At 34.5% G+C, this 26115-nt stretch overlaps 1 protein-coding gene across 5 annotated transcripts in view; it reads right to left on the bottom strand.

The window, feature by feature from the left end:
- Window positions 1-25071, bottom strand: part of EPHA3 (EPH receptor A3) — a 531109-nt gene extending 506038 nt beyond the window's left edge. The window contains exon 1 of one of the 5 annotated variants that reach the window (XM_069093931.1): window positions 24694-25071. In XM_069093931.1, the coding sequence (XP_068950032.1) occupies window positions 24694-24781 (88 nt within the window). In that variant the 5' untranslated portion in view covers window positions 24782-25071. The remainder of the gene's footprint in view (window positions 1-24693) is intronic. The other 4 variants (XM_069093930.1, XM_069093929.1, XM_069093932.1 and 1 more) reach the window with 4 other exon arrangements.
- Window positions 25072-26115: the final 1044 nt, after the last annotated feature.

The raw sequence follows: 26115 nt of genomic DNA, 5'->3' as shown, positions 1-26115 counted from the left end.
ACACACACACACACACACACACACACACACACACACACACACACCAAACAAACAAACAAAAAACCACAACTATAGGAATTACCATATCTTTACTATTCACCCATGGACTTGGAAGTGGCACATCATCTGTTCCCTCTGTCTCCCACCTCCCTTCTCATCATTTATGCATCCTTCTGTTATTCTGTCACATAAAATACACTGATTCATTTGTGAGGGAAAAGTGGGAGGATTTTGTCTCTAATGTTTCATTCCTGATACTCAACCATCACTTCTATTTCTTTAAGTTCTGCTTATACCTTCATCTTCTTACACTCCTTTCAAAGACCCTTTATAGTCTTTAGTTTTCTTTTCTTTTTCCTCAACGGCTGCTCTTTATCCATTTCCTTTTTTAAAAGTAACTTTTTAAGCTGAGATAATTGATATCATTACTTAGACTCTCCTTGGGAAGCTATACTTATTTACATTTCTTATGGTGTTTGCCAGATGGATATTCTATTCACATCTTTTTTTTTTCTTTTTTCATTTCTTTCTTTTTTTTCCCATAAATGCCTGAAATATGTTTCTGTTGTTGAATATCCATCTCTGTTAATTGATGATTTGGCACAGATTTGCAGGTTATGTCATTTTGGGTTGCAGCCTAAGCATTGCTTTTCAGAATATGTATCCCATTCCCTTCTGCAATTTTTAGTACCTGCATAAAAGTGTCCTTTTATTACTTTATTTGAATTACTTTCCTTTCTATGTGATGGTCTTTCTCCTGGATGCTTGCAAAGTTGTATTATTTGTTTTTGGAATTATAAAATTAAGTTTCTATGTGCCTTAGAGTTTAAAGTATTAGAATTTTTCTGGAGAAATGTTGTCTTTATTCAGAAGTCCTGGAAAGATTTGTTTTATTCTATATTGCAATATTAAATTTTTTATTTGTTATAGTCTTCAGAAGACCCATGATCCTTCAGCTATCTCTATGTATCCTGTCTTCAAGTTTAGTCACTTTGTCTCATGGAGAACTCATGTGATATTTTGATGCTGTTGCCTTTTGTTTCTCCTCTGACAGATTTTTCTTCTTTTCAGAATTTTTGTGTTCCAACTCTGTTCATTTCTTTCACTCCACTAGAAAGCCTCCTTATTATGGATTCATTTTTTTTCTAATTTTCTAATTAGTTTTTAAATTCTCCATTGAGAGCTCTACATTCTGATATAGTCATTCCTAATTTCTTCTTTTATGGAAGCTCTGCTCACACAGCCACCACTTTAGTCCAGGCTCTATTTAAACTTCAGAAGCCAACTTCTGATAATATCTAAATGATGACAGTTATTAAGAAATAACAGTTTGAATTCCACCAGGAATGTTGTTGTTCTGGGGACAATATGGCTGATTATAACAGAATGACATCACACAATCACATTAATTTTTTGTATTTTAAATTATAAGTAGTTATTTTAATAATATCATGTCTCTTTATGAACACAATGCATTATTTGTATTTATTAGGCCCAGTCATAAATTGTATATTTTATTTAGTTCCTTCCAACAAGACAAGCAACATGATACCTGTTTTTGACTCCTGCTGCTTCTTGAAAAACCTCACTATGTAATGCCTGCCAGAATAATATAAGTAATAATTACTTATAATATTACTTTTTGAAATATATAGATCACAGATGGTGTTTTCTTCCCCATATCACAAAAAAAGTTAACAAGGACATCAGCAAATAGTCATATCACTGCTTCTTTTTCAGTATGATATAGTGGAAATAATTATTTTACTATACAAAAGGACCTGAATTCCAATTACAGTTGCACTATTTACCATGTATGTGACCATAGCTAAGTTATTTAATCTCCCTTATCCTTCTGGAGTTTCCTTACCTATAAGATGGGGAGCATGGAGCAGATAATTTTTAAGGTCTCTTGTAGCTTAAAGCTTTATAAAAATATTGTGCTATAATATTTTAAGACAACAGGGTTTTTTCTTACACAAAAATATTGTCCTTTCTTTAAAAATTGATTTTTATTGATCTTTTTTTTACATTACCTAGATTTTCCATGTCCTTTCTCCTCTCCTTACTCCTCCCAGAGAACCTTTGCCTTGTAATGAAGAACTTTTTTTTTTAAGTGCAAAAAAAGAAACCAAATTCAACAAAATCAGTCTGTTGTTGTTGCTTTAAATCTGGCTTCATGTACAACATTCCATTCTGTAGATTCCTCATGTCTGCAAAGGAGTGATGGCACGTTTCTTCTCAGATCTCTTCTTTGGAGATATGCTTGTTCTTTATAATTATGCAACATTTGTTTTTGATCATTCTGTGCTTATTGTTTCTATTTACACTGTTTAGTCACTGTATATATTATTTTCTTGGTTTTCTTTACTTATTTTCCTCTGTATAGGTTTATGAAGGTCCTTCCATGATTGTCTCTAGTCATCATATTTATCACGTCCCAGAAATATTGCATTACATTCATATGCCACAATGTTTTAGACACTCCCCAACTTATAAGTATTTACTTTGTTTCCAGTTCTTTACCATCACAAAAATTGTTATTATAAATATTTTGGTGAATATGGAGTTTTTCTTTTTGCTAATGATTTCCTCCTTGGAGTAGAAACCTGACAGTGGAATACCTAGGCAAAAGGGTATGAATATTTTTGTCACTTTATTTGCATTCCAGACTATTTTCCAAAAGGCAATTCACAACTCAACCAACAATTCCTCAATGTACCTGTCTTTCCGCAATTCTAGTACTGATTTTTTCCATCTTGTGTTATCTTTGTCATGGATATGAGGTAAAACCTTAGGATCATTTTGAGTTGCATTTTTCAGAGATAAAAACAAAGGAAACATGCAAGCTTTTATAGGCAAATTTCAATACAAGATACAATAATGCTGCATTTATTTGTTCATCTTAAGAGATCTGAATTTACAAAATATGGATTTAAAGACTATTAGAAAGAAGGAAAGAGGGATTTAAGAAGCATCTACTACATGAACATACTATGTTAAGATGTGATAAATTAAATGAAATATCTGCATTATTGTTATTATTTTTATAATATTTGAGGCAGAGTTCAAACCCTGCTTCAGACACTCTGTGACCCTGAGCAAGTTACTTAAGTTCTGTTTTCCTCAGTTTCCTCAACCATACAATGGGATAACTGTTGTGGAAGATAACCACATGGGGCGGCCAGGTGGCTCAGCGAGTAAGAGCACCGGCTCCAGGGTCGGGATGACCTGGATCAAATCCGGGCTGAGATACTCAGCACCACACCCAGAAACAATTGGCCCTGTAACCTTGAGCCAGTTACTTAACCCCGATTGCTTTAAAAAAAAAAAGAAGATAATGACTGATGAGGTATGCCAAATGATCTATTCACAGAGGATATTACAATACTTGAATCAAGTCCTTAAAGATTACAAAGCCTCACCATCAAGGTGATGGATGAGTTCATAACTGATCCCAGAAATAAATACTAGGAGATCAGGCTTGGCTTGCTTTTGCGAAACCATATGATTTTTGTTATTGTTGTTTAGACTTTTTCTGTCATGTCTAACTGTTCATGACTCCCTTTTGACATTTTCTTGGTCAAGATACTGAAGTGGTTCTGCCATTTCTTTTTCCAGCTCATTTTAAAGATGAGGAAACTGAGGCAAACAGAGTTAAGTGATTTGCTCAGGGTCAAATGGCTACTAGGTGTCCAAGGTTGGATTTGAAATCAGGAAGAGTTGTCTTCCTGACTCCAGGTCTGGTACTCCATCCATTGCAACATCCAGCTGCCCTGTAAAATACACAATATTTCTAATGATTTAAAACTGTTTGCTGTCATGAAGTCTACCTATTTAACCCCCTAGTAATGCCACAGTGATATAAATCATAGAACATTCTCATTTCAGGAAAATCCATATTAGAGGTGACATAACAAACAAAGGAAAAACATATGGTTAGCATAAGCAGGCTACAATATAGTATAAACAATGACTTGAAAATGAAGAGTGACTGCATAGATATGATTGAGATTCTCAATGAATTGGTATAGTTAAGTAGCAGAGATTAGAAACAATACATAGATAACTCATGGAAGGATTGCCACCACTGAGCTGATAAAGGAACAAAAGGAAGTTCAAAGGCACCTTAGTTAGATCCTCTGTTGAGAAAGTATAAGGATAAATGGACAAAAATTAAAACAAATAATTACACCAGTACAGGGAATTTACTCATTCAGTCGTCACATATACATCAAAATGTAAAATGATTAAACAAACTGTAAACATTCACATTAAATTGTATTTCTTAATTACCCTGGAATCCTTCAAGGTTCAGTTTCAAATGCCACCTTCTGCAGGGCATCTTTCCTAGTTCCCCCAACTGCCAAAGGCAAACTTCCCCTCAAAGATTAACTTCTGTCTCATCTGTATGTAACTTTTTTGTACATATTTATTTACACATTTTTCCAATATTGTAATGTAAATTCCTTAAGGGCTGTTTTTTGTTGTTGCTGTTTTGATTTTTTTGCTTTTTATACTTTTTTTTATCTCTAGTGAATAGCATAGGTCCTGGGGCATAGACTGTATCTATAAATACTTGTTGAACTAATGACTGACTGTTTAACAATTCTCAAAATATAAATTAATAATCCAAGAGCAATCCAAAATGCTGCAATCACTGAGTTGGATTGGAATATATTCTCTACTATTTTTGACTTATGCTTGGGATTTCATAGCACTTTAAACATTGTTGTTGAATTGAAATCACCTGGGAATACCACAAAACTTTTCTTCTACTATCTATCGGACTATGGTGCACAGGCTGCATGTGGAGTGAATGTGATAAGGTGTTGAGAAAGTTAATGGACTAGGCCAAGTAGAAGTGTGAGGTTTCCATGGAAAACAGAGTTAACTAAATGTCTCATTATAATGTAGCCTCTTTTCCTGCATAACAATTCTGTCAAGAGGCTTTTATAGTCTAACCACCAAGGGGTGATCCTCATTCTGACTCAAAAACCCGAAGTAGATTTTCAAATGGGTTCTGAAATAAACTTTAAAAGTCAGAAGGTAAATCTAGCAGGCATGGTTTGGAATAAAGATACATGCAAAACACACAAAGTAGATAGACCTAAGTTGTAGTACTGTGGGAGAGAGGGAGGAACATACTGTCCTTCCTTGTCACCTATTTCCACAGTTACAGATTTAATCCAATTAGTCCATGGCTATCAGTACCACCCAGGCACAAGGCTCTAATGGTTTGTACCTGTGGTCATAGCTTCTTTTATAACCAGTCAGCCAGGAGAAAGATACCATCCACACAGCTGCTATTATTGACAAGAGAGTGATCAATAGGGGAGAGATCCACTTTCAATACAGTTTATAGGATCAACGGATTTAAGAGCTGGAAGAGACCTTAGAGATCATTTAGTTCAAGGGTTCTTAACCTTTGTATCTTTCTTATTAGAGGCAACCACCAGGTAGGACATTATGCTGTTGGGTCTTAAATTAGGAAGATGTGAAATCAAATCTTTCCTGAGGATGTGATTTCAAATCCGTTCTTGTATAATATACTAGTAACCCTGGGTTTTTTGTTTTTTGTTTTTTTTTGCTTGCCTCAATTGCCTCAACACTAAAATAGGAATAATAACAGGTCTTACCTCCCCGGTTTGTGGAAAGAATCAAGTGAGATAGTATTTGAAAAGTATTTAGCACAGTGTCTGACACATAGTAGACATTAAATAAATACTTTTCCTTCCTTCATGTGTCCCTTGAGCATTCTGATGAAACCTATGGACCCTTAGAAAAAAATATTCTAAGGTAGAAAATTTTATATATATATACAATTACAAATGAAACACAATTTTATTCATAATTATCAAATAAGTTCAGGAACTCCAAGTTCTTATTTAGTCCAACTTGCTCATTTATCAGATAGGAAAACTCAGGCCCAAAGAAAGGAAGTAATGCTTATGCATTTGCTTATGCAATGCTTAACCCTATTAGCAATCATAATAGAGAGCTGGTTGTAATTATAATTGATATGCAACTGGGACAATAATTAATCTCTCCTAACTCACACCATTAAAAAATTACAAAGTAAGACATTTTCAAAAACAAACTCTAAAAATAGCATTAAAATAAATGACAAGTATAAAAAAGCAAGTGTATTCCCTAGAAAAACTTTTGAAGGGAGGATTTCTTAAGGGTCTTATTGTGGTGAATAATTCACATCTAAATAATGTGATTCATTTTCAATGATCACTGCAAAATTCAGATTTACAGAACCTGCTTTTCAATTAAAAAAGACAGACTTTACTTACATCTTTTGAAAATTTCCATAATACATATATACACTGGGAGAAGCTAAAGAAAATATTTAGTTTTCTTTTTGAGATAACAGTTATACAGTTATTTACAAAATATGTTAACTTTATGATGGGTATCTTTTGTTTAATTGGTGTCTCTTCTAACATAAGCAATGTATAATATAATTATGAGCTTGTATCTCAGTAATTTCTTTCACAGAATCATGAAAAAGAGTGTCTAGCCAATATAATTATCCCTGCCTTCTACTTACAGCAACATTAATCAGAAAAAAATAAAATCCTTCAATTTGTATTACTTATGTGATCAGGCCCTACATATTACAATTAAGTCTCATGAAAGAAAACTGGAGGTTGCAAAGGGGTTGAAGGAGCAAAGAGATCAACTGAGATGGATTTAATAAGTTCAGCGCCCCTGAATAAGGTGGATGCTAAAGAAATGTTTGACTGAATGAAAATATTGCTGTGTAAATACCTATAACGGCTCAATATGGTCTTATTTAGCCTCTATACTAACATGCCATTTAGAACTCTGTTATTTTGATTTATATAAGTGAATCTCACAGATTAAAATTAGATCTTAATTTTATTCAACCTGTGAATGATACCCATTGCTCTCTCTTCATACAAAATATTCATAAACCAAAGTGGGCTGAAGTTTTGTTTGTCACTAAATAAAAAACAAATTACCACAATGACTTTATCAAGTGATAATACTATCCCGGAAGAAAGAATAAACTAAAAATTTATTGAAATTATCTATTTCTATTAAAGATCTGAGATATTTAGTGCCTGTGTAACTTTAGTCATGTTCCTTAATTTCTCTTAGTTTCAAGAATTTTTGTATCTGCAAAATGGAGACGATATTACACTATCTATTCCACCTTGTAAATTTTAAAGCACAATAGGAGTGTAAGCCATTATTCTCCATGGATCTTTATGCCATAAGACAAACTTGTCAAGTATGTTTTCTATTATTAAAAATGGTCTTTCCTGAGGAGTGCTCTCTTGTTCAACCACATGATTCTAGAATACCCAAATTCTAAATCACCTCTCATAAAGAGAAATTCCTATAGAATAAATAAATATCAGAAAGTATACATACTTCTATTTTCATGACTATGGTGATTTGTGGGGAAGAGAAAAAAATAATCAACTAATACACAAATTTGAATTTTACTTAACTGGACACTTACTGAATTTCAAATATAGAATCTTTCTAAAGTGTGAAGTTATAAAAAAGTCTTAGATATCAGAAGATCGTAGTAGTTCTTAATATTGTGAGAAATGGTTTATACAACAGAAGTATTACTAGGTAATATTTAAAATTCAGACATTGTAAAATCTCTCAGAAAACTAAAGGAAGGGTTCTGATGACAATTAATTACCACAGCAGGAAAAAAAAAAAAAACAACCTAAAACATCTCACATTATGTAACAACTGCTTTGGTTAGGGATCATCTAATTTCGGTGCAGTTTCAAACCATTGCTCTACAACAGGGGTTCTTTAACTTTTCTCGATCCCTTCAGTAGTCTGGTTAAGTTTATAGACCCCTTCTCAGAATAATGTCTGTCGCCTACATTCAAAATTGAAGATAAAGCTAAGTTTCCGTTGGTGTTTAGTAAAAATAAAGATGCACTATTTTCCTATCACCAAGTTCACAGACCACCTTCCCCCCCCAATCTATCCATAGCTTTTAGGGGTTCTATGGTCTCCAGGTCAAGAAGTTCTTTCAAGAATATTCTGGAGCATTCCCACTGTGACATATTTATTGACTTTAGGACAAATGGAAAACAAAATTCATCAAAAATTCACAATTCTATAGGTGCTTTCCTGATGACAATAATTCTCTAAGATTGATATATGGGAATATTGTAATTCCTCTTTAGACTCAAGCTAGTGAAGCTACTTATTTGTCCATTTGTCACAAAACTAGTAAATGTTGATGCTCTTTGTGTTAATAGATTACTTTAACAAAAAGCTCCTTTTAAATTAGGTTGCCACAACAGGTAAAACTCTTATCTTGTCCAGTAAATGATTTCAAAAGTAGACAAATAAAAATGGATTATTTTATTATGAAATAACATTAGGAATCAGAGCAAGCTTTATATGAATTATTTTCCATATATTCCACTATATTTATGTTGATTTTTCTCAAAAAGGCTAAGCAATATAATTTATATACAGGGTGCCCCAAAAGTCTTAATGTACTTTTAAAGTATTAAAATTTATTGTTTTATGTATTTTTCTTTTTTATTAAATGCAGAATTTATTGGGATTTTAAAAAACTCATAATTTCTTATGTCAGTGTGTGTGTGTAGATATCATTTCATTTAGGAACTAATGGATAATAGTAAGAATTGGATACATTAAGACAATTAAAACAAGGTAGAGCCTAGCCTGTCTTTCTCAGTGTTCTGTCTTGAGGGAAGGGGGAAGATGAATGGAGATATTTTACTTTAATTTTTTAAACACAAATATTGGTAGGAACATTACAAATTTAGGAAATATAATTTTCCTCAGTTATACCTAAACTACTCACTATTACTTTTGTAAGAATTCTATTTAAAAATGTGAAATTTGACAAGGGTCTTTAAAGGTTATGTGACAATAGGCTCTTTAAAATTTACAAAGCATTTTACATATGGCTTTTTAAAAATTATCCCCATTTTCCAGATAAGGAAACTGAATGAGGTTGGGATAAATGAAGCTACTTGCTTAGAGTCTGAGACCGCATTTGAACTCATCCTCCTGTCTCCGAGTTGATCATGCTGTACAGTGAGCCACCTAGCTGCAGACTTTAAAAATTAAAGTGATATATCTCTCTCTTAAAAAAATAAAGAGAGGGAAAAAAGTAATATTTATATGTCTCTAGAAGTTCATCCTTTCTTAGAGGTCTGATGTCAGACTATCATTCTGATAAACTGATAAAAGTTATTTTAAGAAATTTAAGAACTAAGTGCACCAGTTTTAGTGAAATTCTTTTTCTTTGAGAGTTCCTTTTATTTTTATTTAAACCTTGATTCAACTCAATAGATGCATACTGAATTTTATACGTGTACTTCTGATATTAATATATTTTTAAAATCTATTTATCATCAGTGTGAGGGATAGAGGATTAGGATAGGAGAAAAGACAGGTAAGCACCCCTGGCGAATTTCCAAGAATTCACTGTTAGGAAGAAAATGAATGAGTCAAAGCTAGAGGGAACTTTTAAAGGGACAGTAATTTTTATTTCTCACCAATTAAGTCATTTTAAATTCCTCCGAAATATATGCAGATTATTTAGATATAAATATTTTAAGTGATGGAATTCTTTAGTGTTTGGTACTTTTCCACACAACCATTTTGCGGTTCTAATAGGAAATATCTATGCTTTTAAAAATAAAAGCTCTGAATGTCAGTTGTGCCTCAAAGTTTTTCAAAACCACTAATTGCTGAGCATGGCCTAATTTTACTAATTCAGTTAAGTTAAGACAAAAAGTATAAGTAATTGCAACTGGCAGCTTCTGCTCAAAAGACACCATACAGAGTCAAAGCTCTGCTATTTCATATTAGGAGCAGTGCATGAAGGAAAAGACAACTGAAGTTTTCAAGACACTGCTTAAACAAAAGATTCCACAACCAAATTGTCAGTTTGAGGTAAAAGATGATGATAATTTTAAGACGATGATTATCTAAAGCCAACCTTAATATAAAAATAGCAAACTAAAAAAAATTCTATATTTAATCAAAAACAAACAAAAAAACTAATAAATATACTGAAATAGTTGAATGCATTTAAAGTATATATACTTCTTTGGTCATGGAAAAGCAACAATCTAATTTGTTTTCATTGTCCCTGTTAACTACCCTTAAATATGTCTTCAGATCAACTGGCATCTCACAGTTTGGACACAACTGCTTCTTTAGCTGTATGCCATCTTTGAAAGTCATTGATCAGTAATGTTACAAAACAAAACAAAATTATTCAAATGTCAAATCAAATTTAGACTTAAACAGTTGTAAAACCTGAGTCAGTATTTTGGTTTGGGTTTTGTTTTCTTTCTTATTGCCAGTGTGTATTTAAGAAGACTTCCTTTGATTTTATCAAAATTCCAAGACATTATCTCTTCACCCAAGGGAACTTAATTCAGTCCGTATTTTGGAAAAGGGTCAGCTTAAGGAGTATGGGAGGAGAGTGGGAGAAAGTAGGGGACTGAGGGATTATCGAGAATACTACCATACTACAAAGGATAAAAATGAGCCAAGTAGCCATCAAAAAGATGATAGCCATTTTTTCCTATCCTCATTTGTACTCAAGGGAAGCAACACAATATACCATTTTATTTTGAATATACAGATCAATGTATATTTAAATCAATACTATTTTTCTGAATATAAAACTAAGTCCATATGAAATCTCTAGGTATTTGTAAACTATGAAGCTATGGCTGAAAATCCAGAAGCAAAACTATAGTTAACTGTTAACAATGTGCTACCTCGCCCTTTTGAGACCTGTTGAGATAATTGAAGAAATTTTTAAATCCCATATTGATAAGAAAACAGTTTTACCATATGTAAAAGTAAAAAACTTAAAGGCATAAATTTTTACTAGCGTAGGAAGATCCCAGTCTAGTTTATACAGCTAAGCTTATCTATTTTTTCTTAAATAATCTTCAGAAGGTGAATTTTCCCTTGATGAATAAGCAATCCACAGAAAAACAAAGTTAATCTTGCTTGTAAATCCCAATAAAATTATACCCAAGAGTCAACAGGCTGTCTTTTACTCCCTTTTAATAAATTTACCAGGTATAGGAAAATAACTGACCAAGCATAACAATTCAGATCCTGAATTTAAAAAAAAAAAGAGAAAAGCTAAAGCTACTCAGTCTTAAAAATCTACAATAACATAACAAGATTTATTTTTTTGTTGATTGGGGAATACACAAACCAAGTCCATGCAAACTTTCCAATGAAATATATTAAAGTGAGTTACCAACTTAAATAATCCCCTAGAAATAAGGGAAAAAGCATGTAAGTGCCTGTTATTAGGTAGCAGTACTAGGGTATAGAATAATAAAAATGAAATAGCCCTTACAGTTAAGGCATTAAAATCCTATACTGAATATAACATATACATAATTAATACAAAATGAATCCTCAGAGTCTTCTTCTAATCGGGGATCATTACTTCATTTGGGTTCCAAGAATTTTTTTAATATTTTGACAAATATTTCAATATAAATGGTTTCTGAGTGATGCTATGTAAGGTGTTTTATACATTTAAAAAGCATAATTCTTAGATGGAGTCCATAGGCTTCATCAGACTGCCAAAGTGGTTGATGACACAGAAAAGGTTGAGAACTCCTGGCTTGAACCCTTCTCATTTATTCTATTTTTTTCTTCTTTTTATATGTTTAATTTTTTTAATGCTTTATTAACTTCTGATTTACATCATTAGTTTCCGCCAGATTTTGAGTTACAAATTTTCTCCCCGTTTTTCCCCTACCCACCACCCCAAAATAGCAGTCCCACAGGATATCCCCTCCTCCAATCTCCTCTCTTCCATATTTTTTCCCATACCCCTTTCAACTTTGCCAGTGTGTCTCTATGCCTCAGTGCCTGTATATCATATTTCCCAATAACATGTAAGATGTTATTAATAATAGTATATAGATAGATAGATCACACACACACACACACACACATATATATATATATATATATATATATATATATTTGAATATTTGATTTTAAAACTTTCAATTCCAGATTCATTCCCTTCCTTCCTTGTCACCCACCCTTACTGGGAAGAGAAGCATTTCAGTATAGGTTGTATATGTATGGCCAATGCAAAACAATAACATAGTAGATATATTGTAAAAGACTGACTATATTTTCCTCCCCCCCATCCCACCTCCCACTTGTTGCATTCTCTACTATGATCCAGTCCCTTTTCAAAAGTGGGGGCTTCCAACTTACCTCCCCCTAGCCAGCCCTCCCTTCCATCATTCACCCTCTCATCCCCTTCCACCCCTATTCTCCTGGAGGGTGAGATACCCTATTTAGTGTGGATTTCACTACCTCCTCAAGCCATATTCAATGGGAATAAGGTTGACCCATTCCCTCTTGCCTTCCTATTCTTCTCCTCTGTTGTAATCATTTTGCCTTGTCCCTTCTGTATGAGATAGTTTACCCCAATCTGTCTCTCCCCATCTCCTCTCATTACATTCCTCTCACCTCTTAATTTCACCTTTTAAGTATCATCCCTTCCTATTAAATTGGTCCTGTGCCCTCTATCTATGTAAACCTGTAAACATCTATATACACATTCACATATGTATTCATATGCCCATATATCCTCATATATATATATGTATATATATTTCTAATCCCTTCCACTACTGAGAAAAGTTTCATAAGTTACAACTATCATTTTTCCATGTAGGAATGTTAATAGTTCAACTTTGATAAGTTCCTTATGATTCCTTTTCCCTGTTTACTTTCTCATGCTTCTCTTGCTTCTTGTATCTGAATGTCAAATTTTCTATTCAACTCTGGTTTTTTTCAGCAAGAATGCCTGAAAGTCCTCTATTCCACTGAATGATCTTATTTTCCCCTGAAACATGATATTCAGTTTTGCTGGGTAGGTGACTCTTGGTTTTAATCCCAGATCCTTTGCCCTCCAGAATATCATATTCCAAGCCCTTCGATCCCTCACTGTAGAAGCTGCCAGATCCTGGGTTATACTGATTGTGTTTCCACAATATTCAAATTGTTTCTTCCTGGCTGCTTGTAATATTCACTCCTTAATCTGGGAATTTCAGAACCTGGCTATAATATTCCTAGGAGTTTTCTTTTTGGGATCTTTTTCAGGAGGTGATTGGTGGATTCTTTCAACCTCTATTTTGCCCTCTGGTACTAAAACATCAGGGCAATTTTCTTTGAGAACTTCCTGGAGGATGATTTCTAGGTTCTTACTTTGGTCATGACTTTCAGGTAGTCCAATAATTTTTAAATTATCTCTCCTGGATCTATTTTCCATGTCAGTGGTTTTTCCCACAAGATATTTCCCATTGCCTTCTATTCTTTCATTTGTTTGGATCTGTTTAACAGCATCTTGATTTCTTATAAAGTCATTAGCTTCCATTTGCTCCAATCTAATTCTGAGCAATGATTCTCCTCATTGAGCTTTGGAGATTCTTTTTCCATATGGCAAATTTGACTTTTTAAGGCATTCTTCTCCTCATTGCCTTTTTGAGCCTCCTTTGCCATTTGAGTCAGTCTGTTTTTTAAGGTATTATTTTCCTCAGTGAGGCTGTTGACTCTCATTTCATAATTTTCTTTCATTGTCCTCATTTCTCTTCCCAATTTTTCCTCCCCACTTCTCTTATCTGCTTCTTAAGGTCCTCTATGACCTGTAACCAGCTCGTATTTTCCTTTGAAGCTTTTGGTTCAGGAGTTCTGATTTCACTGCTTTCCTCCTGTTCCATGCTTTGCTCCTTTTTGTCCCCAAAATAGGAGTGTATTGTTGGAATCTTCTGTCTGCTTTGTTTCCTTTGCCTGCTCATTTTGCCACTCAATTACTTGACTTTTGGGCTTTTTGCCACAGTAGGACTCTGCCACCAGACAGGGAAGCTTTCGTCCCAAACGCTGGGATTTTCTCAGCTGCTGGAGGTATTAGATGGGTGCCCTCTCTGAGGTCTCCACATTCTCTGGCAAGCTGGACACACACCCCAGGACCTCCACCCCACACTGCAATCCAGGTCCAAGCAGGTTTAAGCAAGAGCGATTACGATTCAGACTGGTGCTTGGTCCCTCTACACTTTGCAGGCTAGGAGCTGAAGCTGCCATGTGGCAGTGGCTGGCTGTGCCAGCATCTCAGTGGTTTCTCACCCCGGGGGTAAAAGCCCCGCACTCCCACTTACTGGTCCCAAAGTCCAGACTGAACTGACCTCTCACTTTGTCCTTTGCATCTATGTGTTGATAAATCTGGAAACTGCCACTGCTGCTGCTGATCTGGAGTCCCTCTGGCCTGTGGCTGGTCAAGCCTGCCCTGGGGCTAAAGCCTTGGCGCGGGGCTGGGCTCGACTCCTAGAGTGCTGTGCTGGCTGATTCCTGCAGGCCTGCCGGCTGTCCTCAGTGGGAGGTTAGCTTCTCTGTGTCATTTGGTGGGTTCTGCAGCTCCAAAGGTTTTTAGAGTCCCCTTTTTACATGGATTGGGGAGGGTGGAAGCTGGAGCCGAGGGAAGGTCGTGCTTCTACTCTACCATCTGGGCTCCACCCCCCCCTTGTCATTTATTCTTATGAGAATATTTCAATGGGGAAACTACTTAAGTGTTTTCATGTGAACACAGGGAATAGCACAGTGATAACAGGATAAGAAAAAAAAAAATGTGTGTCATTTTGAAGAAACCAAGACACTAAATCTTTGATTTGGAAAACTGATGTCATCAATATGCTATTTGCTGTTTGCCAGGTTAACATAATTTATGGAGGTAATTAATGAACAACATATGTGCCGAAATGTCCATGTGAAAAACATAATTGTCCTTGACTTAATTTGCTACTTTTCAAGGCTATATAACTAGTTACCTTCTATCAGTGCTTCAAAATGTATAAAGTACATTTTTTTTTAATGTGAAAGATAAGTCTCTAAAATAAAAATCACTATTTATTATTCCCTCTTTGAGATTTCTGCCTCTATCTTTACTGGAGAAAAGGTGTTGGAAGAAGAAGGAATATAATTTTGAGAATTGTGTATTTCTAACAAAAATTTATAGTGCATTTTTCTCAATGGATAAATCAACAAGCATTTTAATATATTAAGTAAGTAGACCCCTTAATAGCGCTTACTATGTGCCAATGACTGTGCTAGGCACTAGGGATACAAACACACACACACACACAGAGTACTCACTTGTCATAGTGTGCATACACATACACATATTTGGGGGGGGGGAAGGAATTGGAAAGGGAAGGTCAAAAATTTTTGTGTAACTTCCCGACATGTTTTATCGAAGATCAAATAAATTATTTTATTTTCTACTTTCACAGCTCACTCCTCTCCCACCCTGGGACCCCAACATAAGATTTAGAGCCGAAATGGACCTCAAAGATAATCCAGGGGTGGGGAATCTGCTGTGTCAAGGCCACATGTGACTTCCTACATCCTTGGGTGCTACCTTTTTACTGAGTCCAAGTTTTACAGAACAAATCCTTTTATGAAGAGTATTTGTTCTGTGAAGTTTGGATTCTGTCAAAGGGCTACACTTGAAGACCTAGAGGATCACATGGCCTCAAGGCCACAGGTTCACCACTTTCCAACTTACTTTTTATTTTTTTACAAATGAGGAAATTAACACAATTTGACCATGAAATGCTTGTACAAAGATAGAGAGAACAGCAAGCAACCAAGCCAGGACCCAGCACAGGTCCTCTGACTTCAAATGCAGCACTCTTAGAAATAGTTTATGTGTGGAGTATACATACTAAAATTTTATGCACAAAGGTTTTATGGGATTTTTTGTTTGCTTTCGTTTTTGCAAAATATCTCTCTTGTACATTAGAACAACCCTGTGAATAAGTTAAGGCACATAGGATCACCATTTTATATTTAGGAAAATAATGTTAATATCTCCCTTGAAGGCAAGGAAAACAGGTTAACAATAGTATATTAAAATTTGAGGCTCAATGCTTACAATAAAGAAGTAAGATCTGAGAAGATGGAAGAGTAGATCTTAAAAAAGAAGGTTTTTCCCCCAAAGAGAGGTGCTGGGAACTACACACAGAGGAATGAAAATTATTAACAAGATTATAGGAGGTTCCCCATCTCTAGGATCCAAGAGAGCACTTCAGAACAATCAGAGGTCTGGGAGCAACTCCAATCCTTTTCCCAGGGTGACCACCCTTCTTTAGGCTGATTCTCCTTTTCTCAATCTCAGAATGTATATGTTGCTTCATTTGAAATCCCAACAACCCCATATTCTGACACGCACTGATATTTCAATGGATATCGGATCCAAATGGGAACATCCTCTGGGAAGTGCAGATTTGTCACCCTCTCTTCCATTCTTTAAAAGCTCCTGAGGCATAGACCCACAGATTAAGAGACTCCCTAGGCAGGGCCTTCCTTCCCCCCAACAATAGCACCCCTCCACAGGCTTCCCAGGGAGTCTGAGGGTTTCAGCTTCTCAGTTTGTACAGTGAGAGAGGCTCTTCCCTGAGAAAAGAACAGCGAGAATAGGAGGGGGTGGGCACAAGCCAAGCAGATTGAGGGCTCTCAGCTTCCTGGGGGTGGGTAGAGTGAGGGTCACACAAAGCAGGGACCTAATTGGGGGACAGGGAGCAAATACCAACACTGAAAGGGTGGGGAGCAGAGCTCCAAATGTGGACTAACTCATCTATCACAGATTAGGCACCGAGTTCTTATCTTTTAAATGTGTATGAACCATTGGATATGTACAAAGGCACAGACTTACTTTATATATGCATATTAATTACAGGGTATAGTTTGTTCTCCCTCAAGCCTAAAGGACAGTGGGAAGTTTCTCTTCCTTTAGAGCAAGGACATCTAATGCAAAGGCCATCAGAAAAAAAAAGAAAAGAAAAAAACCCAGCAATAAACCATTTCCCTCAAGAAAGCTGAAACACACTTTCTCACAAATACCTATCCCATCAGTAGGAAAAGGGGACACTTATAGTAACACAAATGGAGAGGCACTCCCTAGGAGGGTTTTAATTTGTTGCTTAATACAGTTTCTACTTGTAACACCTTTAAGTCTTGGCTTAATAGTTGTGGAAGAAGGCTTTTGTCCTTAAAAGCCCACAAAGGTGCCTGCATAGTCAGGAGTCCACACCCATCTCTGTCCTAACTAATTTCCACTAACTTTTTTTCTTCTGAAATGTAAACTTTGCAACTTAGCCTAAAGTAAAATACAACCTGAATAATGTCACATGAAGAAAGAAGAAAGCATTGTTAGTGCTTTGCTCTGCCATCCATGGTAAACACTGTTTCCCCCTATTTCTCCACTATTTACTTAATTGCTTGTATAGTTCTACCATTTTTTTTTCTTCTTTCTCTCTCCAATTATTCTGACTTCAGCATTTTTTTTTTAGTAGATCACTTGGATTTTCGCCCTTTGCTTTGACTGGAACAGCAGGACATAGTTTAGAAAATGAGGGGGGAAAAAGGTTTCCACTTTCAGGGCTTACAGCTAAATAACATCACTCCAAGTTTAAGGCTTTATTGGGTGTAGCGGTTTTATTCCATGCTCCCTCCGTATGCTTTCAACCAGACAGCAGAATGGGAGGTATTTTTTTTTGTTGTTGTTAATGTCTTAAAGTTTTTGACAACTTTCTGTTGTCAAAAAAGTGTCTGTATGTGGGGGTGGGTGGGTAAGGGAGATGTGTGGTGGAGTGTGTAAAACTGAGGAAAAGCTTACTATTGATAACATATTTGTAAAATAGCTCAGGACAGGGCCTGGAACAAATTAGGTGCTTAATAAATACTTATTGATCCAATGACTAAAGACTTAAAAATTGCTATTGGGATTATTTACTAAAATTGACTATCTAGCAATTGTAGATGCTACATAAATTTTTTTGAGCATTTTATTGAGCTGTTTGGATAATAGAACCCTCATACTACTGATACTTTGGTCTTCATTGCCCTTTTCTGTTCACTTTCCACTTGTAAAGACCTCTTACAAACTAAGCTTCTTTTCATACTAAGTAAAACTGGCAGAAGGTAAAATATTTAGTAAGTGACTTTCCCTGTGGGGAGCCCTCTTGCCCAGGCTCCACTGGTACATGATATCAAGCATCTGGTAGCCGTGCCTTAGAGATGACATGGCCGAAGAGCACACATGCCCTGGCCTTGATTTTTTTTTTCTAAACTGGAGTATCTTTTCTTGTTTATTAATTCAGCAGTTTTCAGTTTTTTTTCTTTTTTTTAATAAATGCAATTTTGCTTCAACTCCAAAAAGTCGAATATACTTTATATCCACTTACATTTGAACTTCTTAAAGAAATCAAGAGGCAGCCTAAGTCCATGTTTTACCTGGATGAGTAACATAATGGATGTTTTGTGCCACCAGCCAAGCTTTTATGTGAAAAAGCTGTGGAATGCTACTTACGCATTTGGTAACAGCTCAGTAGTGACCCTCACTGGTGATAAAATCCAGATCTCTTAAGACAAAACCAAAAAAGAGAACACCTGCATACGTACATGTAAACCTTTCATCAAATGGGGATTATGTAAAAACAGCCAATAACAGGTTTGGGGATGAGGGTGTGGTTGGACATTATTAAGCATTTACAAATAAAATCAGAAAATGCCTGACAGATATCTCAAATACCTACTTAACCTTCAACAAACTATATTCATGCCAAACAAAATTACTTCAAAGTTGTTCAAATACAGAGGCAGGCCACACCACGCATATATTAAGTGACTTTTAACTTTTTAGATATAAGTATTTATATAAACTTTATATAAACACACTTTATTGGATAATTTTAAATAGTGCATATTTTATATTTCTAATTAATCCAAATTCATGATTTTTTTTTCCTTTTAGATAGTAAATCAAGAAAAGGTCAGGAAGTAGAACAAGAATATAATTACAAGAGCAAACAAATTTTTTGAGTATTTAAAAGACCAATGGCTTCCAGTTTTGCATGAACAAAAATAGTGAATTTCCTCTTGGAATTCAGTATTTTTTTTCTTTTTGGAGGGCAATTAAGTGACTTGCCCAAGGTCACATGGCTAGTTTTGTGTGTGTGTGTGCGTGTGTAAGTGTCTGAGGCAGGATTTGAACTCTGGTCCTCCTGATTCCAGGGCCGGTGCTCTATTCACTGTGCCACTTAGCTGCCCCCAAATTCAGTATTTTTAAGAACCAAAGTGAAACTTTGAAAATACACAATCCAATAAGTCAAAAAAAAAATATAAAATTTTATGAAACAAATTTTATATAAAACTTATGAAATCAGCTAAACATACTATTTAAGGGTGACAAATCTATGGCCATAGTTGGAGGTTTTTTTTTTTCTTTTTTAATACATAAACTTTAAATTTAGGGTTTTGTGTTTGCTTCTTTTGGGGTTTGTTTCTTTGTAAGGGTCAACTGTATGCTTTATATCTCTCAACATTCAATGTCAAAGATAGTCTTCCCTTTAAATATTACTATGATTCCATTAAGTTATATGATCAGGAAGATTTATGAAACAATTTCCCTACTATAGTTCTTATAGTTATTTAAATGTAAACAATGCATAGTTCAAGTGATTATATTTTTAGAACATGTCAGAAAGAAAACTTTTTATTGTAGCACCAATAAAAACATAGTAAAATATCATATCTACAGTGCCATAAATTGTTGTAAAGAAAAGTTATGTAATTGCCAATTTATGCCAACTAATTGGCCTATTAAGATTTGTAAAACATGGTCATGTTATAAAAGCATGGTATGTTGAGTACCAGTATAAACATTTTTCCTAGTGTCAGATGGTGTAAACATGTTATCAATATCTACTTAATTAGGAAATTATATATTCCAAATAAATTTATTTTGTGCTGTACTTTTGATAGGTTACAAGAAGTTTCCTGTCTGCATAATCCAAATATTATCCAAGCAATTCAGGTTGTCAGTAAAAGCTTAAACAAATTTGTTGATAATCCTGTTAATGACCTAGGTCAAGTGTTAACTGTTGTGGATTATAAAACAGTAAAATTAGTTTCTAGTTTCGAGTACCTCCAGGCAAAAGGCCCACTTAGAGAAAGATCAAAACAAAACTATTAAATTACAGACATATACAACTCTTCAGGGGAGTGTACTGTGTAGCAATTAAAAGCCACTACTACTGAAATAAAAATGTAACCTTTCCAAAGATTATATATGTGTACACATATAGATGTGTTTTATTATGTGTATATATGCACACACATAAGTATATTTAAATGTGCGTATTTGTGTATTATTTGAAATAATGGTATTGGAGTTTTCTACATATTTTTCAAGCATAGTGTTTTAAATGTTAAGGACTGACAGTTCTAGTTGAAAAGTTTTTTTTTTTCCCCCACAGTAGGAAAAAACAACAAAATATTAATTCTTACTGAACACAAAAGCAAAAGGGAATGGGTCAAACTTATTCTCATTGAATTTGGCTTAGGGAGGGAATGACATACGGGATGATGGAAGGGAGGGCAGGCTGGGGGAAGGGAAGTTGGAAGCACCCACTTTTGAAAAGGGACAGGATCAAAGTAAAGAATAGAACAAGTGGGAGGTGGGCTAGGAAGAAGGGAAATATAGTCTGTCTTGTACAATATATCCACTATGGAAATATTTTGCATAGCTACACGTGTACAACCTATATTGCATTGCTTATCTTCCCAGTAAGGGTTGGTGACAAGGGAGGAAGGGAATGAATCTGGAATTCAAAGTTTTAAAATCAAATGTTTAAATATATATATACATATATATATATATACTATTATTATTAATAATTTACATATAACTGGGAAATGAGATATACAGGCACTGGGGCATAGAGATCCACCGTGTCCTACTGGAAAGTTGGAGGGGACATGGGGGACGATATGGGAGAGAGCAGATTAGAGGAGGGAATATCCTGTGGGACTGCTATTTTGTGGTGGTGGGTAGGGGAAAAACGGGGAGAAAATTTGTAACCCAAATCTTGTGGAAATGAATGATGTAAACTAGAAATTAATAAAGCATTTTAAAAATAATTCTTACTGATATCTGCCTCTTTCTCAATAGTACTGTACATTCACTAGTTTTCCTTTTAAACTTTAAATAAAATTATGCCACTGGGTGATCAGAAAATTTCATGTACTAGGGAGTTGATGAAGTGGGAAATATGTTTTGTTTAGAAATGATTCCATATAACACTTTATGAAGTCACATATTTTTGTGATTTGGTATAAGCTAACATATCAAGTACCTATGATTTATTATTTTTAAACAACCAATCTTTTATCTGCATACCAAATACGCAAGCCCTTGCAGAAATATTTATACTATATTAATCTGTAACTATATTGTTCTAATTTTTATGGTGTTGAATTTTAAAAGATTTAATTTCACTGTTGAGGTGTTGCACTATGTCAATGTCATGGTACTACAAGATTCATGAACATTTGCAGGAAAAAAATAGCATTTTCACATCTTGATAAATAAATTTGTCTCAAATAACCTTAAACAGGAAGCTTTGAAAAATAACAAAGTATTCAGGGAATATTTAGTGCTATCCTAAATGAGACAAAATCAATAACAGTAAGGTGTTCACCACTGTTTTCTCACAGTTTTTTTTTTTTAACTCATCCAGTCTCATAATTCATGGGAAAGATGGGGCGAGGGGTTGGAAAGAAGTCAAGAGAGGGAGATGCAAATCTCTAAACATTAAGTGCCATTCAGTTCTTGCATTATCATTTTTTCTTATGAAAAGGAACTTTTTCATTTAGAGAACTACTGTCTGGATGTTAGATCAACCTGAGAATCCAAAAGGGTTCTTACAATCCAAACTTAAAATTCAAGTTCATGTTGAAGGTTTTATATTTGTAAATTGTCCAGGTATGAAAATTACAAACATTTTTTAACTGTTTTCCAGAGAGTTTGGTTATGAAGTATGCAAACAAAACAAATTTATAATTCTGTTTAAACCTACTCCTAAATTCATTCTTTATTGTCCTAGATACCAAGCATTTCAATTATCAGATTAATTCCCAAATCTTTAAGACAGAAAACATCACATGATTAATTAACCTAATGAAAAGGTTTAGACCTTTTCTTTAGTCATACTTTACTTTATGAGATCTTCAAAAAAATATACAAAAGACGTGCTTCTTCAGTAGAGTAGAAGTGAAATTGATAGTCCAAATAATTTTCTAAATGGAACCTGATAACTGAGTTTAAGTTCTTTAGTAGTAGATCACAATTATGTAGAACTTTAAGGTTTAAGTATGCCCTGTACTTCATGATAAAACTAAGTTCAATGTTTATCTTCCTTGTACAATTTACCCAAATACATGTCAAAATTACTATTTAACCTTCATCGGGGGGAGGGAGAGGTGGGGATTATACATTATTAATATTATTTGGAAAATGACCCAAATTTTCAGAAGAATCTCAATCTGTCCAAATTAATGTCTTCTGAAAATGGCATGTGTGTTTTATGTGCCAATGTTTTATTTGCCAGTGATGCGGAATCTGTGAAGTTTCATGCTGTTTAACACAACTACACAAAAACTAAGCATTTTTTTTTCCTAATGAAATGTTTGCAAAAACCTTGCACTGGGCTAATAACATTTATTTACATCCACAAAAAGTTTATATTTTAATTTTTGTTCCAAAGGAAATAGGAAAGCCTGTAAGGGAAAGGAATAGTTGCCTTTGGGATGATCCTTTGGACGGATTAATTATTTTATGAAAGAGAGGAAATTTCATAGAATAAAATAGTAAATAAAATAATTTTAATATATTCATGTGCTTATTTATATTCATATACAGATTCAAGTGTTAAAAACATACTATATGTATATACACACTTGTAAACGCATGGATATATCCAAAGTATGTTTTCAATACACATATGTATATCTCTAACTTCACATTTACATACAGTATAGTTTCAACCATTCTTTGAGTGTATATGTACATGTAGTATAGTTTCAATAATAAACTCCCAGCAATTCTTTTTTCTCTCCCAATTATTCCTTTTTTCAATATTTTCTATTATGACAGTCTAATTATTAGTGCATCAATCTTCCAGTTTTACACAAAGTTTACAAACACAAAAATCTCAGGATTATTTACATACATGATCACTGAAAGCAGTTAATTTAATAGTTTATTAATCTCCCAAATGAATACCACTTATCAAGCAAGTATAAAAAGAAAAAAATATTGTTTTCTAATTTTAAATTATGTACAATATTTTAACTCCCTTAATCATTTTAAAATCATGAAAATTTGAGTTTTATTCATTAATACTGTGTCCAGGTTAAAAAAAATAACCAAGACCACCTTTCATCCAAGGAGAAGAGTTGGCACAGTCTTTCAAATAAATATTAATTTGGTTTACAGAGGAGTCTGTAGTGGATGGAAATGATTTTCATGATCTTTACATATTAGCATATTCAGTTTCACAATTCAGAGAGGATGAAAGCCTAAAAATAAAGATTCCTAAAGCTTTATTCATTATGTGCTTTAATTAAAATGCCCAAGCAGTAAACAAATTTGGTAAATATAGGAGCTTAATTTTATTCTTTCCTTATCAATGAAAGTAGGTCACCAATATGAGTGGCAATCTTCTTATTTAATGAAAAAGTTTCGAAACATCTTTAATTTTCCCTTGAATTTAATATTTTAAATAAAAAGCTTAGTGATGACTTAAATATCACTGACCAAATAGCAATGGTTTAATTTTATTGTCGTTTGAAAATCATAATTACTAAGACATCAAAGCTTCAAGTTCTTCATTGTGCAACTAATTACTAAATGAAATGTACATGATAGTTAAGGATTGTTCCCATGAACTTTATATTCAAGATGGATTGGAAATATAGATTAGAAAATGATAGTACTCAGTAATACAGAGAAGCTATTAACATTGTTTTTCATATTTTTTCAGGTGAAAAGGTAATGCTCCCCCATTGTAACAAGGAAAATTCAATATCAATAAAGTGCCATTCACTTTGTTGTATTCTTTCTGGGCTTTCCATTAGCTAATTCACCCCATCTTCCTAGGATCTATACACAATTTAATATATTTGTTTATTTTTACATGTACATACTCAAACCTAAGCTTCCTGAAATTCCTATAAATGTTATTTATATGGATGATGGCACATGTCTGTTCCACACAGTGAAACATCACCTTTGTGAGATGCACAGAACTTCAATATCTAGGCAGTAAAGTAATCACAACATAAACACACCAAATCTCTTTAGCCAAAACAGGCTTTTACTCCATTCCCACCCCCCCAAAAAGCCACAAATGTTGATATATCTTTAGGGATGTGCTAAAGATTTGGAGATAAAATTACATTTTTTTTTCCTTTTAAACTTATTCTCTAGGGATACTATATGATCATAATTAGATACTAAAATACTTCTTGAGCTATTTGGCAATTAACATATTGTAGTGTGCAAACTCAAGTTTTTTTTTTCTTTTCCTGCTGCACAATTTGCAAACAAGGCAATTATTTGAATTGGCATCCAATTGCAAGCATATTCTGAAGATTTATGCTTTTCTTCAAACAAATATAAAAGCACATCTTCAGTTTACTCTCAGAGCAGTTTCATCCTATACCACTCAAAAAGAGGAAAGAAGGTTTCAATCAGCATTTGCAACGTTAAGGAGAGGAAGAGTTTTGATTGCTTACCTTCATTGGCAGGCTGGACAATCAGTTCCCCAAAGCAGCTGCGAGCTGAGCAGAGGAGAAAGAGGATGATGGAGGTGTGACAATCCATGTTGCTGGAGCAGAGGGCAGTGAGAATAGCATATCTCCATGAAGCATGCCACTGATGTGAGGGGGAGAGCTGTGATTGCTGGAGAAGTTACCATGCTCCGCTTGCAGGCTGATGTCAAGTTTGACACTGGAGATAAGGAGGGGTCTTACTGCCTTTCTGCAAGCCTTGCAGGGAGACTCTCACTGGGTCCTAGTGCCCCAGCTACTGCCTGCTAGAAGAAGAAGAGTGCATGCTGATGATCAGAGACACAAGGAGCCAGGCAGGCCACAGCCGCTGATGAGAAGCACCAGGAAAAAAAATCACAAATGGAACAGGAAATACAGAGACTGTTGGGAAAGAAGGAGGGATGAGGGACGACTGGGACAGGCTATGTTTGTTTTCAATTTAAAGCAGCTATTTTATTGTTTGTTATACTTGCTTTGTAATTTAATTCTCTGAAGAAATGGGAAACCCTGGCAAAAGAGTATCCTCCAATAGTATGAAAAAGGGAAGAAACAGAAACGTAAAATTAAAAAAATGCACTGGCATTAGAGCAATAGGAATGTTTCATCTGACACCCTCCCCCGCCCCCACAAAAAATCAGATTGCTTCATTTGAGAGAGGTGTTAGGGGAATCCGGTCACAACCCTCCAATAACTTTTAGTAGTAAAAAGTAGCAAAATACTCCTCAAGAGCGGTGGGAACCCCAAATTTAGTTGATGAAACCTGTCTGCCTTTCTGAATTGGATCAAACTGAGATTTCCTAAAGAGAACGATGTGAAATTCTTTTAAAAGTTATTCTATACTGTTGTATTTTTTAAGACCCAAACTTCAGCCACACAACACTTTTTTAACTTGTGGCATTACCTTCCAGGGCCCAAATTTCTAAATAATGCTGTTTAAAAAAATACATTTATACTTATGTAAGTTTTTAGATAAGCATATATACAACATTGTGTTTTCCCAAACTGAGAAATAATCACAGGACCCAAAGAGTCCAAAATGTGCAGCTTAATATTCTGATCGTGCCTTGTACCCTGTGATCATTTTTTTTTTGAATCGTGTATAAACGAGAGTAACACAAATCAAACCTACAATTCCTAACAATAAATCTGTCAACCTTGTCACCTCTCTCCCTTCTCATGCAGCCTTAGTATCTCTGAGATCTTTGATATAAAGAGTGAATTCACTACTGCCTTCAACATTTTATTTATTTGCCATCTGATAATATTCAATTACTGTTCTCCCTTATACGAAATACAACTAGTGTAAAAAGTTGTGATGCTGTTGCCTCTCTTCCCCTTTCTTTAGAGGTTGATTAGGAAAATTGCAGATCTTATTTTCAGTGCCCTTGT

This window comes from Petaurus breviceps, unplaced genomic scaffold (genome assembly GCF_028583685.1).
Source record: "Petaurus breviceps papuanus isolate PSGF00001 unplaced genomic scaffold, PetGlider_PUasm1.0 213, whole genome shotgun sequence".
Lineage (NCBI taxonomy): Eukaryota > Metazoa > Chordata > Mammalia > Diprotodontia > Petauridae > Petaurus > Petaurus breviceps.
This window is presented reverse-complemented; position numbering and strand designations above follow the sequence as displayed.